The following is a 14,862-nucleotide window of genomic DNA, read 5'->3' on the forward strand; positions in this document are numbered from 1 at the left end:
GAGCAGGTAACGTTTATTTCAATGTTTTGCTGAAGAAACCTGCTTGCTATTAATGGAAATGATAATTCCCGTGGGTAAATCAGTAGAAGTGACCCCATTCACACACTCCTCTGACCGTCCTAACTGCACAGACTTGCCATGAATTGATCACTTTAACTCAACAAAGGCCACTTTTACAGGAGTCATTTGTGAGATATAATTATTAAGATAATCAATGCCTCCACATTGCTATATAAGGCTACCTGTCCTGCTCCATTTGTGTGAAATGACATGTCATTAACAATTAGTGTGATTACAGCTGGGAACAAGAGCTCAGCTGGTTTATTTTAAATCAGAACAAACAACAGGATCTTCTGTGAATGTGGTTTGCAAATGTAGTTTGACAGATTAGGACTCGCTGTAGCCGAGGAGCACCAGCAGCTAATCATCAAGGTTTTGATTAGCTAAATTATTTGTCTTAGAAACAAGCTCAAAACAAATGCATAACAGCAGTTACTGCCTGCACCACAACAGAGAGCAATGCTATGGTCCCTCCGATATTAGTCATGGGGAAAGCAATGGTCTCCAGTGGCGCTTTCTGCACATTTCCTTCAGCCAAACAACACGCTACTCATCTTTTCGTGTTACATTCGGTATTCATTTCCAGAGGGTTTCTTGAGATACATATTTTCTCCACCACAGTGTGAGATGCCTGACAGTGAGTGCAGAGGACTGTGTTTAAGGCACGGCTGTGTTGCCTTTGATCGCAGGAAAAGGCATTAATAAAATGTTCATGTGGTTCTGACGTTCTTTACGGCGCTTCAGAGAGTCACGAATGAGAGTCCTGTTGGTCTTCGCCTCGCCGTTGTCACCGTGTTGGTGTGTTTGAGTGTGTGTTTTACTCTGGCTCGGTTCTGTGTACGTGTCCATGTGTCTGACTCATGTGTTACTCAGTGTGTGTGGGTGTGTGTGTGCGCTCGGTGGGGTCGTGCTCTCCTGGATGATTTGTGTCAGAGATCTGGATCAGTGTGGTCCGTGTTTACTTAAGGCCCTGGAGAGGTGGAGCATGATTGCCCTGGTTTTTCAACACTTTCACACACTTTTCCGGACAGTTTCCCCACCAGCCCATTTCTTTTCTTCCTCGTCGGGTCGTTCAACAACCCACATCTGGTCAAAAGCTTTCGTACCATTAACGGGAAACAGGAATTGTTTCCTCTAATGTATGGCTTTTTTATGCCACTCTGATGGCTCTGAATTGATGAAAAATAGCAGGCCTACATGCCAGCTGGTGAACAAAGCTCACACTAACCATTTAACAGAACTTAGCTACACAAATAACCCTGCAGTGAGCGTTATGCTGCAGTGCATGAAAAGATATTTAGTTTGACATACTCCCATGCGATTTCAGGATATGAACATAAAAAAAGTCATGTTTAAGCAGGGAATCACACATGTGGTGTTAACACACAGACGATGCAGCGTGCGCTGGACTGCTGTGTCTTTGTCACAGTCACAGAATGTGGTTTAACACACACGTCGCCCTCTTCACTTGAGGTTTCTCAAGCTTTAAAGGAACAGGTCTGTATGCTAAACATGAAGCAGCTCACTTAGCTTAGCACAAAGACTGGAAACAAGGGGAAGCTGCTAGCCTGGCTCTGTCCAGAAGCAACAGAATCCACCAACCAGCAGTCTTCCCTTGCATGTATGAATGTTTTACATGGTTAAGATGAGATTGAGATAAGTAGACCCAAAATAAAATCATTGTATAATTATTTTGATCAATATTTGGCTGTTTAACTACTTCACCTGGACGAGATGGTAGAAATACAGCACCTCCACCATGAGGCTGCTTTCCCAATGACTCCTCCTACTGACATTGAATTAACCAATGAAATCATTCATGCCTGTAAAGACTTCTGAACTGAAAGTGAACCCTGACAGTATGCAGAACCAGCTCAAGGGACAGTCTCACTCCCACATATTATACTGTAAGGAGGAGGAAGCAGAGTGGCTGATATTGACTGAGCGTTTGATTGGTCACCATCTGCCACAAAACAACAGAGACTGAAACATCTTGTTGGTGTTTGAGCTCTGCAACCAGGGTGTCCTCCAGGAACAATAACTCAGTGTGATTTAACAGCTGTTCGACTTAAAGACAATCACACATGACATGCACGTGTGTGTGTGTTTCATGCATCATGTAGGCTGCATCCCTGACTGTGGATCTGTGTGGTGATGACCAGGAACCGGGCTACTGTGCTGTGAGCAATGTGGCAGTACACACTGACTGGTAAGAAAACCGCACACACACACACACACACACACACACACACACACACACACACACAGATGTTGTGTTTCTTTGATCCCACTGTGTGCATTAAAATAGTGGCGACAGTTTCAGTTCCAAAGCTCACGAAACTCAGTGTGTGACGATATTTTCCGTGTCTGGCAAAATAATGGAAAATAATAGCAAAAGTTTCTCTGCACCTGATCTGATTTGCTGAATTCTTTCCAGTTGTTTCATGGGTTTTTTATACTGACAGTAGGTTTCTTCATCAGCATGGTCATCCTCAGCATTCTGTGACATTCAGGTCAGCCCTTTAGGTAACCTGAGGAATGTGTCTAAAAACCAAAATCTAATTTAAAGGCATTCACACACCAACTCTACCGACCTGAAACGTTCACAGGAGGTCTCCCTTCTTTCTTTCCATTTTTAATAATGGATGTGATCCCTCACAATTAGCTGTTCCACAGAGAAAGGCCTGCAGAATCTAAATTCCTGATAGACATTTCAAGCTTTTATTTTTCATCTTTGCTTTTGCTTTTTACTGCCATGCTGTGTAAGTATCTGGGGGAAACCAAATTGCATGTGATATGCAGTTGTCATACATATTTGTGCAGTGATAATCCAAAAATGACTCAAAGTCAAAGTGAAATCATCTGTTGTAAATATACAAAATATGATGTAAACCTTCGTTAAATTACTGGATGATCATTGCCTTTACACGCAAACACGTCTGCGCCAGGCCTTGTGGGGTGAAAACATGAGACTGTACGTGTGTGTGTGTGTGTGTGTGTGTGTGTGTGTATGTGTGTGTGTGTGTGCGTGTGTGTGTGTCAGTGTGAATGACAGAGAGAGCGATCGGTTTGGCAGATGAGGAAAGGCCAAGAGGTCTGCAGAAGGTTTATTTTGTAAGGGTCTCGGGATCATGTTGTTGTGAAACTCGCTGACCCGCAGTGTCTTTCTGTGTAAGTGTATGTGTGATTGTGTGTGCGTGTGTATGTGTGTGCATACCCTTGAACTTGAATGCTTTTGGGTTTCTGTGCATATGTTCTTTTGTGTCTGTGTGCATTTATGTCTTTGTGTGTTTCTGTTCTCGTGTGTACTCGTGTGTGCGTGCAGGATCCTGGACGTGCAGCCCAACAGGCTCTCGGTTGGAGGCGTCAGGTCAATAGAACCCGTCCTTCATCGGCGCGGTCAGGTCGCCACCCACGACTTTGTCGGCTGCATCATGGAGTTCGCCGTCAACGGCCGCCCGCTGGAGCCCAGTCAGGCGCTGGCATCGCGTGGCATCCTTGACAGGTCCACACAACTCCTCCCCCCGACTCCCGCTTTCACCCTCTCTCCATCATCTCCTTCTTCTTCCCATCTGTCCATCTTCTCCAGCCTCCTCGACTCTCGCTGTGGGACATCTGTTCACGCTCTCAAACCCTCTCGAGAGATTTTAAAAAGATGTTTTTTTTTTAATACAAACGGCAGATTTTTGATGGGGGAAACCAATTGCAGAATTCCGGAGAATTTTTTTCTTTTCTGCTCTGCTGGTGAATAGTGAGGCGAGAACAGATCTTTTAATATGCTAATTCTCTTGGGGTTCTTTATGGGTTTTTGTATTGCAGCATGGGGAGAGAAATCACAGCTCATCTGCCCCTTTTTTGGGGGTTTCTTTTTCGGCGGACCCCCCGGCTGCCGACTGCGCGGCTGACTTGTCAAACTGATTGTCTGATTGTCGGTTTGTGTGTCTGTAGATGTCCGAGACTTGAAGGAGCCTGCACCGCCAGCCCCTGCAGACACGGGGGCACCTGTTTGGACCACTGGTCTTGGCAGCAATGCCAGTGCGTGGACGGCTTCACTGGCAAATTCTGTGAGAAATGTAAGTATACGCCTTTGAAGTGTCACTTTATTGCTGAGGCTGCACTTTCTAAGGAATATTCTATCATGACTATTTATGATTCTTCCCTCATGAGTCATCAAACTGCACCGTGGAGCTTAATATAGGCCACATCACTGCATTCTGAGCTTTGCTTCAAAGCATTTGTGTATTTCATTGTATAAATACTCAGCCTGTACACCAGAGAACTAAAACAGACTGAAAAACCTTTGAGGCCCACAAAAACTGCCAGCTACTGTGTGAGGTGCTACAGTGTGTTTAGGAATGTTACCAATAATCATTACCGCATTTATTTTGAAATGTTCGCATTGTTGCTGAGAACAAACATCACATGTTGAGAAGTCTGGGAACCTCCACGCTGGATTTTTCTCTGTCATTGGGTTTGATTTTGTGGGAAATGTGCTGGTTGGTTTCATGGCACGAAACAGGATCACAGAACTTTTCTTCTAATACAAATGAAGCGTGCTCGCTCAGAGTCCTGCGTATCATCTCCAGGAAAGAGGAAGAGAAAATGCCAGAAAGTTCCGTGGATGACAAGAAGGAACAGCCTCTTAGCAGAATGAAGCAATGAGGTTTATGAGAAATGTCCACTTTTTGAGTAAACTCTGACAGTAATGATACCACTGGTGCTGTGATATCTTGACTGCGGTTGTGTGGTTAAAGTCATTTTAGTACATTACTGGTGACTGTTGTGACTTTTTGCATTGCTGACTGGTGAGGCACCAGCTAGTTCACACAGTTCAGCCACATCAACGTCTGTCTCCGGCTGTCTTCGAACCATACGTCTTTAGTAGAGCAATGTATACTCCAGCAGAGCAGACAGGCTCGTGGTGCAGCACAGCTGATCAGCTGCAGTAGTTTGACCTTTTTTTGACTCCCTGCTTCTATAGTTCCTCTGAATTCATTGTTGTTTCTCTTTAAAGAAGTTTTCTATTTAACAACAGCATGAATTTGCATGTCAGCATTGGCAAAAGTTGATGTAAAATACATACTGATCCCTCTTCACACTTTTACACAATTAACATTTTAATGGCCGCGTGATGTACTTAATTACTGAAATGTATCTTTAAAAACTTAGATCATATTCTGTATTAGCAAAACCTATTATTTACACAGCTAATGACCCATAATAGATCCACTCTCTTTGTATTAGATGAAGCATTTCCCAGAAATCTTGGTGGTTACATTCCAAATATTTAGGTGAAGCTCTGAAGAGTCTAGTTATGGGCTCATGGGCACATGGGCTGTTTGACCGTCTGGAATGACCGACATCTTTAACTCATGGGAAGGTATTTGTAACCGCTGGTGAGAATCGAGGAACTGATTTGTGGTTATGGCAGTTGGATCAGGAAAATAATTTGAGCCTGAGTGTCCGCCAGCTCCGAAGTGGAAATATAAGTTTTACAGCCGCCTGTGAAACGTGGGTGAAGTCAGACAGAGCTGAGGATATTCTCTGTCTCTCTCCCACAGACATGACAGCAGACACCGCCCTGTCCCTGGATGGTACCGGCCGTCTGGACTACTCCCTGAAGCAGGGCCCTAAACGTGACGTCCTCCTGAGACAATCACTGCAGGGCGTGACCTCTGACCCCGCCAGTCCCAGCAGCGTGGAGGTCAAGTTCAGGACACGCAGCAAGAGCGGCACTCTGCTGCATGTGCAGGAGAGCAGCAACTACACTACTGTTAAGGTTCGTAAAAGAGAGGAAGTGAAGGTTATGTGAGAGTCAGTGATAAAAGCATAATAGAAATTCTCTAATAAAAGTTGGCATGAAAAGCAGTTTGTATGAACAAAGGAAGGTTAGTCCAGAGAGAGAAATGGGGGAAAATTATTTATGTCTATGCACTGCCTCCATCAAAAAAGCCACGAAGTCGCATCTGTTGATGAGAACACATGGAGGCTTTTAGCTAAAATATGATAAAAAGCACATAAAACAGGGGAAATTGGAAGACAGGTCTATCTCTAATAATAGTGTGTCTCAAATAAAGGCTGGGATCTCTTTTAGTTCATGTAAAAAAGGCCCTGCCTCCTGGTTTAAGAATATATTGTAATAAAAGCTTGGATTGAGACCTCAATAATCATTCATATATACAGTTGGTTTTGCATTTGCATCACAAATTTCCTTTAAACCACATTCATCAGTGAATTAGCTTCAAGCAGGCCCCAAGTACTCATTACACATTAAAATCTTCCTAGCAGCGGAATCAACTCTTTTGTCATTTTTTAAGGTAATTTCTGGCTAACTTTGCAAAGCAGCCACTGCTGATGTGAGCGTCAGCCACATGCTGCAGCCTCACAAGGCTCGTTAGCTAACGATCATGATCATGATTCACTCCTCCATTCGTTTGAGGTGACAGAGCTGAGGTCCAGCAATATGGCTGCCAGATGATATGTTGCATCACCAAAAGCATATTTGCAGTCATGAGCATGTGTTGGTTTGTGTGTCTGCAAACATCTTGACACTGACGCTGAAAGCTCCCCTGAATATTTGGACTTCAGGATCCCAACATTTTGTACGTACACTGTGTAAGCTGTAATGGATGGCATACAAACATGTCCACATATCTGTACACCATCTCCTTACTTTGATTCACCCCTTACAACACCAATCACCCCCCCACACGCTCTCCCTTAGTCTAACTCCTCTTTTTTTCCTCTCATACTGTTTGCCCCCCCCCCCCCCCAGCCTGATCCTGGGCAGCTGCCCAAAGAGGCCGGAGCGCTCATTCATCCTCTTCCATTTTTCTTTCATACCCCCTCCACCCTCGCCACCACCAGTCCCTTCCCACTTTAGTATCTGACTTTTCTCTCTTATGATTTGGTTTTCCGGCTCCGAGCAGCTTCTGGTGCTCATCGAATCACCATCGCAGCTTCTTAAACAACACAGAAAAGTATTAGAAGTACCGTGACGCCTAGAACAGTAGAGCAGCAGGGGAATACATGCTGTATATGTACATGTTGAGAGTCCGAACTATATATACTGAGGTATAAAAAACAAGATGTTTAATAGATAAACTTGATGATTGGTTTTCCAGGTTTGGAGCGCTCAGTATTCTTTGGCTTGGGGGACTTTCCGCTTCTCCCATTTTAAATCAATTCCTCCGGAAGCTACTTATCATTGCTGATTTTTAGGGTCTTTGAAAGGAGGAGAACGGGATTACTTTTCCATGGAAGCAGGGAGTACACATATGAGATTACCATACACAGTGTAAACCACAAATTTGTTGCCCATGCCAAAATGAGCTTGATTAATTTCTTTTAAAGACGCACTCTGTCCTCTGTTTTCTGGAAAGCGCCCTCAACCAGTGGGCGTTTGAATGAGCTTGTTTTCTCTGAATTTGTTGTTAGCAAGCTTCTGATCATCGTCTGGCTGAGTAACAGCGACACACACAAGTCGTGAGAACATGATTAACTGCAGTGAGTCCCGCCGGCAGAGAGATTTATGAGCGTCAAGCTGCATTTTTGTTTTCGATCTCCGACCTCAGCATCAGATTGTGAAGGCAGTGTGGTGGTAGTTTTGTGGAGACTAAGAGAAGACTTCCTCTCGTCATTCATGATTCATGCCGACACGACAATTGGGTTGCATTAATCAGAAAAACTGCATTTTTAACCCTAGTTTATCCGACTCCCTTCAGAAGAATTATAACAGTGTGCAGATTCAGGGACTGAGCAATTTATCAAGCCACAACATTTGGTTCAGAGATTCATGTTCCCATCAGGATCAAGTGTAATCACTTCTAATGATCCCCTGAATCTTCCTCTAAACCTTCCTCCAGTACTTCCCAGTACATGCAAATCTAATGACATTCCCACCAGTCCATTGTGTTAAGTGTTAGTAAGCAAATAATAGCATGGCAACACATTAGACTCATGGTAGAAGGTGACATAAACATTATACCTGCCTTAAATGCGCATGTTAGCATGCTGACCTTAGCATTTAGCTCAAAACACTGCGGAGCCACTAGCATGGTATCGACTCTAAGTCTTCTTTGTGTGGAAGAAGGGCTGTGTTTCAGTTGTCATGTATGGTCTCCTTGTACAATTACATGGCGATAAACTTCTCATATCAAGATGGTGTGATTTACAGTTTCCACAGTTCTTGTATTAACATGAATTATCAGTAAGATCTGTCAGAGCATGTGATCTTAAACCCTTCAGCACAAATGTGATTTTGAACGCTTTGGTAACGTAGTATCAAGATAAGGCTGTTTATTAAATCCCATAAAATGGATCAAACCCTTTTCCATGCATTTAAATGGTGATTCAAAGCTGTTGTTTGTCTCTTTCACCCTGGAAAATATGCTTTTAGAGTAGCAAACAAATCAAAGCGTTGACTGATCTGCTTTGATATTTTCTGTGTGATCAATTACCCAGTAACGTATCTTCAGCTCAGCCTAAGTGCAGCATCACAGTTCCACTCAACCTCCCTCTCTGTTCCCTCTCTCAGCTGAGGAACGGCAACATCCACTACATCTCAGATGCAGGCGTCGGCGGGAAGGTGGAGCGGACTGTGGGAGACGTGGTGCTGTCGGACGGCCAGTGGCACACGCTCCAGCTGCGCAAGAACGGCTCAGCCACGGTGCTCCAGGTGGATGGCAGCCACCCCAGGGTCATCCAGCATCCCACCCAGAACTTTGGGGGTCTCAGCGTTTTAACCTTTTCCCTTGGAGGGATCCCACCTGGACCTGCTCAGCAGAAAACAGCAGCAGGTGAGGCTCAACGGTGTATTAATAATGTGTTTGGGTTGAGGAGGAATGACACACTTGGTCGTCAGATCAAGTCATTCTGTCCAGAACTGAGTGCTAAAAAACTCACTTTCTGGCTCTCTCCCTCCCTCATTACTGCAACTGAGGTCCCCTCGACACCCCTAACCCCCACCTGGTTCTGACACAATGAACTGACCACAGAGATTTTTGCAGTGCCTGAAGAGTTCATATACTCTGTGACATTTTTCAATCTACTTTCAATTTGGACTAGCTAATGTATGTGGTGAGATGGGTCAGGTTCCTTTTAAGAAGCTGCTAGCTGCTGCCAACCTTAAAGACTTTCATTATTCTGAGATTTACCTGACAGTTGTAGACTCCTGTGACGATATATAAGCTGTCTCAGAGCAGACCTATCATCCCTCCCGTGTTTCCTGGGATTCTTCGTATTTAACCGTCCCTCCCGCTGTCCTCCCATGTAAATATTTTCCCCTTAAACCTCCTTTATTTTTAACCTCTCTAAAAAAGGTTGGCTGTAACATTGACAGGAGTCATAACGGCCTATCTGATATGTTTGCTACCTTCCCCTCTGGTACGTTAGCTGTAAGAATCTAGTGACATTCATTCAAACAGCAGCCGCCAATAAAACAAGAAGAATAATGATCATGACAGATGAGGTACCTGCCAAAAAGTCTAAAAATTTGCATCTCACCAACTGGGAGGAGGCTTATCTGTGGTTAATGAAGAGCATTGTCAAAGGCATGCTTTTAGTGGATCATACAAAGGGAAAAGCAACAAATCTGCCAAGGATAAGAAACATGTCAGTGACTGCATTCATACTATCATAATCAGCCTCTGCTACCTATTGTCTCACTTGCCTCTCGTCTCTCAAATGCACAGTTGAAGCATAATGTGTAAGCTATGTGTCCTTCAAGGTATCTGATTCTGACCACCTAGTGTGTTTGCCTGGTGGTGATTTTAGGATTCACTATGTCCCCTTGTCTAAATGTAAGGGGGTTGTGGACAGTAGTGAGGGCGGTGGGACAGCCCAGGGCGGGGTGTTGGAAAATTTCCCATATCTCCAAATCCCACTGTTGACAGACATGTCTCAGAGGCTTGTCTGCCCTTCATAAAAAAACATTTCATAGGAAAACACACAAGAAATTTGTCATATTTAAAGTCTTAAAATCTAAGTTTAGATATCGCCCTCTCAGAAACAGTCCAACCATTGTTGCATGTACATGCTATTACATGCATGCGTGTGAATGTACACGCATATTTACGTTCGGTGTCAAACACACATGCTAAATCCCTCAACTCAGCCACTCTTATCCACTGTAAATTACTAACGCAGCAGTGTTTTTGCATGTTATGGCAACCTCCTCTACATACTGTAAGTAGGTGCACATGCATATACGCAGTGCTTATAAGCTTGTGAGCCCTTATAAATCCAGTACAAACTTTTTTGTCAAATGAATTAATAGTCTGCTGTGCAAACCGCTGACCATTTTTGGTGGCCGTCCAACAAGACTCTGTGAAACTGCCCTGAAATCTGTTTCTGTTTGACACTGCTGAGATTTACCTGCAATGAATTTACCGTGGCCAAATAAATGTTTCCTTATCAGAGTATCATTTATGGACAAAATAACTAATATTGATTTAATTTGACTTTCTCTCGGAGCACCAGCCTCTGAGAACTTTCTGTGTTTTTTCTCATTTCCATAGACTCTCATCTTAGCTCAGACTTAAATCACGTATCAGATGTCCTCGAGTATGAGTTAAGAACAGTTTGTAAAAGGTGAAAGAGAGGGTTTCCAGAGGGAGGTAATGCAACAGTAAATTTCAGAATTTCATGGGAGGGAAAAACTAACCTAATACTATGGACTAATATGGTAAAAATGAGCAATTTGAATGATTTGTTGACCATTTTTACACAAGGACCAGTGCACGTGTAAAACAAGCACATTCTGAGCACGCAGGTCTGTGGCAGGCTGCCTGTTCGCTGACCCTCACCTCAATGTGTGCCTGAGCAGTCCTGTTCTGTAGTGTACTTTTCAAGAGCTAATGAAAAGACACAAATGGATTTAATCTGCACTGGGATAAATTCAATAAAAATCTATTTACATCGGTGAGGCAGTGCTGTTAGGCAACACACGAAGCAAAAGATTGAATTAGACACAGAGGCATTCATCTAACCCAGATGTATGTCCTGAAGCTATAACAGCTCTGACGATGGATTCTCTGATTGTTTCATATTTCCTTCAAATTGGCCAGTGATTGATTCAGACCTTTTTTCATTTCTTAGGAGGTGCTTTCCACAAGGAAATTCACTGTTTGTTGTTGTTTTTGTTGTTGTTGTTGTTGTTGTTGTTGTTTTTGTCCTAAGCTTGAACCAATTACCCATCTAAACAAAATTCCTTAAGCTCTGATTATGGCTTCAAGTTCCTGTTATTTACAAGGAAGCAATCTAGCATCAGCAGACGTTTTGAAAACCCATCAGTCTGGTGGCAATCGGAAATGATTCCCCTCCAGGCCACTGTTATGTCCTTGTTAGCTGTTGATGGCTGTTTCCTGTTATCTGAACCAGTTTTCTCTCTTATTCATTTACAGGTTTTGACGGCTGCTTGGCCTATGTGAAGTACAATGGGGAGAACCTGCCATTTACTGGAGAACACAGCCTCGTCACCTTGACCAAGACCAGCTCGTCTGTCAAGATTGGTTGCAGAGGTCCCAACCTGTGTGAGAGCAACCCATGCTGGGACGGCTTGATGTGCGTCAACCAGTGGTACACGTACCAGTGTGTCCCGCCCGGTGACTGCGCCTCTAATCCCTGCCAGAACCATGGCAGCTGTGTGCCGGACTCCCACTCAGGTTTCACCTGTGTCTGCTCCGAGTTCTACACAGGCAAGACTTGTGAGACCTTGGTGGCCTGTCTGGGTGTCCAGTGCCCGGAGGGTACTGTCTGCAAGACAGCCAACAATGGAGCATTTGTCTGCAGCCCGAGCCCCACAGCGGAGACCATGGTCCTCCCCATTTGGGCGGTTCCCGCTATTGTTGGCAGCTGTGCCACTGTCCTTGCCTTGGTGGTACTCAGCCTGATCCTGTGCAACCATTGCAAGGGCCGCAACAAGACCAAAGTGCCAAAAGAAAGCAAGGAGAAGAAACCCAAGGAGAAGAAGAAGAAGAAAAAGAAGAAGGGTAGTGAGAACGTAGCGTTTGATGACCCAGATAATATCCCACCATATGGAGATGACATGACGGTACGGAAACAACCAGAAGGGAACCCCAAACCAGACATCATTGAGAGGGAGAACCCTTATCTGATCTATGATGAAACAGACATTCCCCACAACAATGAGACCGTCCCCAGTGCACCCTGTGCCCCCTGTAGTGGCCCAGAGGCAGACATTGAACACTATGATATAGACAATGCCAGTAGTATCGCCCCTTCAGATGCAGACATCATCCAACACTACAAACAGTTCCGCAGCCACACGCCCAAGTTCTCCATCCAGAGACACAGCCCGCTGGGCTTCGCCAGACAGTCTCCCTTACCCCTTGGAGCAACAAGCTACACCTACCAGCCACAGTACACCCAAGCACTGAGGTCCACCCCGCTCAGCCACTCCCACTCAGCTTGCCCCACCCCGAACCCCCTGTCCAGACACTCCCCAGCCCCATTCACCAAGCCCTCCTCCTTTTACAGAAACACTCCAACCAGAGAACTCAACCTGGCTCGCCGTGAGGGCAGCCCGCTGGACCTGCACAATGACATGTGCCAGCCGCCACCCATGTTCAATTACGCTACCCGGCTGGGGAGGCGCAGCAAGAGTCCGCAGACCATGGCCAGCCACGGGCACACCTCAAGGCCCGGCAGTCGGCTCAAGCAGCCGATCGAGCAGATTCCCCTAGAGACGGGGCCTCCTGTGGGGCTGTCCATCGAGGAAGTGGAGCGGCTGAACACCCCACGGCCACGCAACCCCAGCATCTGCAGCGCTGACCACGGGCGCTCCAGCTCAGAAGAGGACTGCCGCAGGCCACTGTCAAGGGTCCGCAACCCCGCTGACGGCATCCCTGCCCCAGAGTCCTCTTCAGAAAGTGACTCTCATGACTCCTTCACCTGCTCAGAGATGGAGTACGACCGGGACAAGCCGGTGTCTTACAGCTCCAGAGTCCCCAAGCTCTCGCAAGTCAACGAGTCAGACGCTGACGATGAGGACTACGGCGGGAGACTCAAGCAGAGGCGATACTCGAGCCGAAGGGCAGAAGGAGGGCCTGGCATTGCCCAGATGCCCCCTACTGACCAGCACTACACCCTGCCCCACAAACTGGGCCAACAAGCTGGGGGCTTCAACTGGGACAATCTGTTGAACTGGGGCCCCGGTTTTGGACATTATGTAGACGTGTTCAAGGACTTAGCTTTGCTTCCCGAGAATGCGGCAGCAAAAGACATTGAAATGAACAGTGGGGATGGCTCAGTGACCATTCTAAACGAAGGAGAAGCTGAGCAATATGTATGAGACTATTTATTACGATGTTGTAGAATATGGTGATGTTCTCCACTTAAAAAAAAGAAAAGAAAGACTGTATATTTCGAGAACATTGGACTACATGTGGTTTTTTTTTTTTTTTTACATTATTCAAAACTGTAAGACGACTTTCAATGCAGTAAGGCAGAAAAACGGCACCTGTAACATGACAGATTCTGTCATTATCCACCTTGGAATAGTTTACCAGTCTTTTCTAGCTCCAGACTGTACAATCGTGCATTCATCTCTCTGGGGCCTCGTTACAGCGTATCCATTGACACTGAATGGCTCAAAAAAAGAGAAAAAAAGAGATCCATGTCTGAATTCCATTTAGCGACTGCAAAGCCCCATTCATGTTATCGTGATCAAACATTTCTGTTCTTTATTACCAATATTGCCTCTCCTTTCCAAAAACGTCTACAACTTCACAGCTGAGAGATAAGAGGGTAGATAATATTAACACTCACAGGAAGAGAATTCCAATGGGCCGTGGAGCAAAAGAAAATCCCGGTTTCTGTCTTTTTAGGGGTCAATTTTTAATTCACTTAAAAGGAAGCATGTGTGTTTGATCTGACTGCACCTGTGGGTGACAGGACACAGCCCTCGGTGTCAAAGTAAGTCCACCGTTTTGCTCGCACGGTATGGCGGACCCCACCAATGTTTTGATCCCTTTTCTCAGTGTCTATCTGTACCCTGGTGTGTTTTCTCACAGATGACTGGCCAAACGCTCCAAGAGTGAGGATTAATCGAGTCCCCTGCCTTACAGACATTTGAGGATTTCAGCACGGGGAGGACTTTTCCTCTCCTGTTTTTCTGGCCTAAGTTCAGTAGGAGAGGAGGTTTTGGGGGGGGGGGGGGGGTGTTGTTTGTCACAAATTTCTGACCTGCCAAGTGTTTTTCAGGCAACGATGATGATGATGATGATGGTGATGATGATGGTGATTATGATGTATGGATCCTATAAACATGACCCCAACTAAAACACTATGAACTTGTGTACATTTTTTTTAATTCATGAGAAATCATGGAGTCATTTGTTGTTGGTGTCCTTGTCCATTATTTTGACATGTATGGTTTCTACATTTTTGTACTGTTTATTAACTTAAATTACTTAAGCTGTGTTTTTATGGATATTTTCATATGCTGAAATGTATGTTCTTACTTTCGGGGAAAGTAAGATTGAAGACTTATTTTTTACATTTGTTACATATGTAACATCAGTATTTTCCACTTTTGATAAAACTATAACATGCTGTATGCTTTGTACCTGTAAAAAGCCAATAACAGAATAAAAAAGTATTTATTTAAAAGTCGCTTTAGGAGCTTTTTCTTTCCTGCAGTGGTAAGCAACTGATTTAGATGCATGTGAGCATCAGCAGTTTTTAAAAATTGCCACCTTAAAATGAGATTACCTCCCATCCCAAATCATTTGGATGGTAAATTATTCTATGTTCAAGGCTCGCTTGGTGCAGTCTGTAAAT

General features: G+C 44.7%; 1 protein-coding gene across 2 annotated transcripts in view; it reads left to right on the forward strand.

The window, feature by feature from the left end:
* The window catches only part of fat4 (FAT atypical cadherin 4), a 103,774-nt gene extending 89,126 nt beyond the window's left edge, over positions 1-14,648 (forward strand). For both annotated transcript variants that reach the window (XM_076738995.1, XM_076738996.1), the window contains 6 exons: positions 2,184-2,269; positions 3,386-3,565; positions 4,009-4,133; positions 5,622-5,839; positions 8,597-8,858; positions 11,463-14,648. In XM_076738995.1, coding sequence (XP_076595110.1) covers positions 2,184-2,269; positions 3,386-3,565; positions 4,009-4,133; positions 5,622-5,839; positions 8,597-8,858; positions 11,463-13,372 — 2,781 coding nt within the window. In that variant the 3' untranslated portion in view covers positions 13,373-14,648. The remainder of the gene's footprint in view (positions 1-2,183; positions 2,270-3,385; positions 3,566-4,008; positions 4,134-5,621; positions 5,840-8,596; positions 8,859-11,462) is intronic.
* The last annotated feature ends 214 nt before the right edge of the window (positions 14,649-14,862 follow it).

The sequence above is a fragment of the Chaetodon auriga genome, chromosome 9 (genome assembly GCF_051107435.1).
Source record: "Chaetodon auriga isolate fChaAug3 chromosome 9, fChaAug3.hap1, whole genome shotgun sequence".
Lineage (NCBI taxonomy): Eukaryota > Metazoa > Chordata > Actinopteri > Chaetodontiformes > Chaetodontidae > Chaetodon > Chaetodon auriga.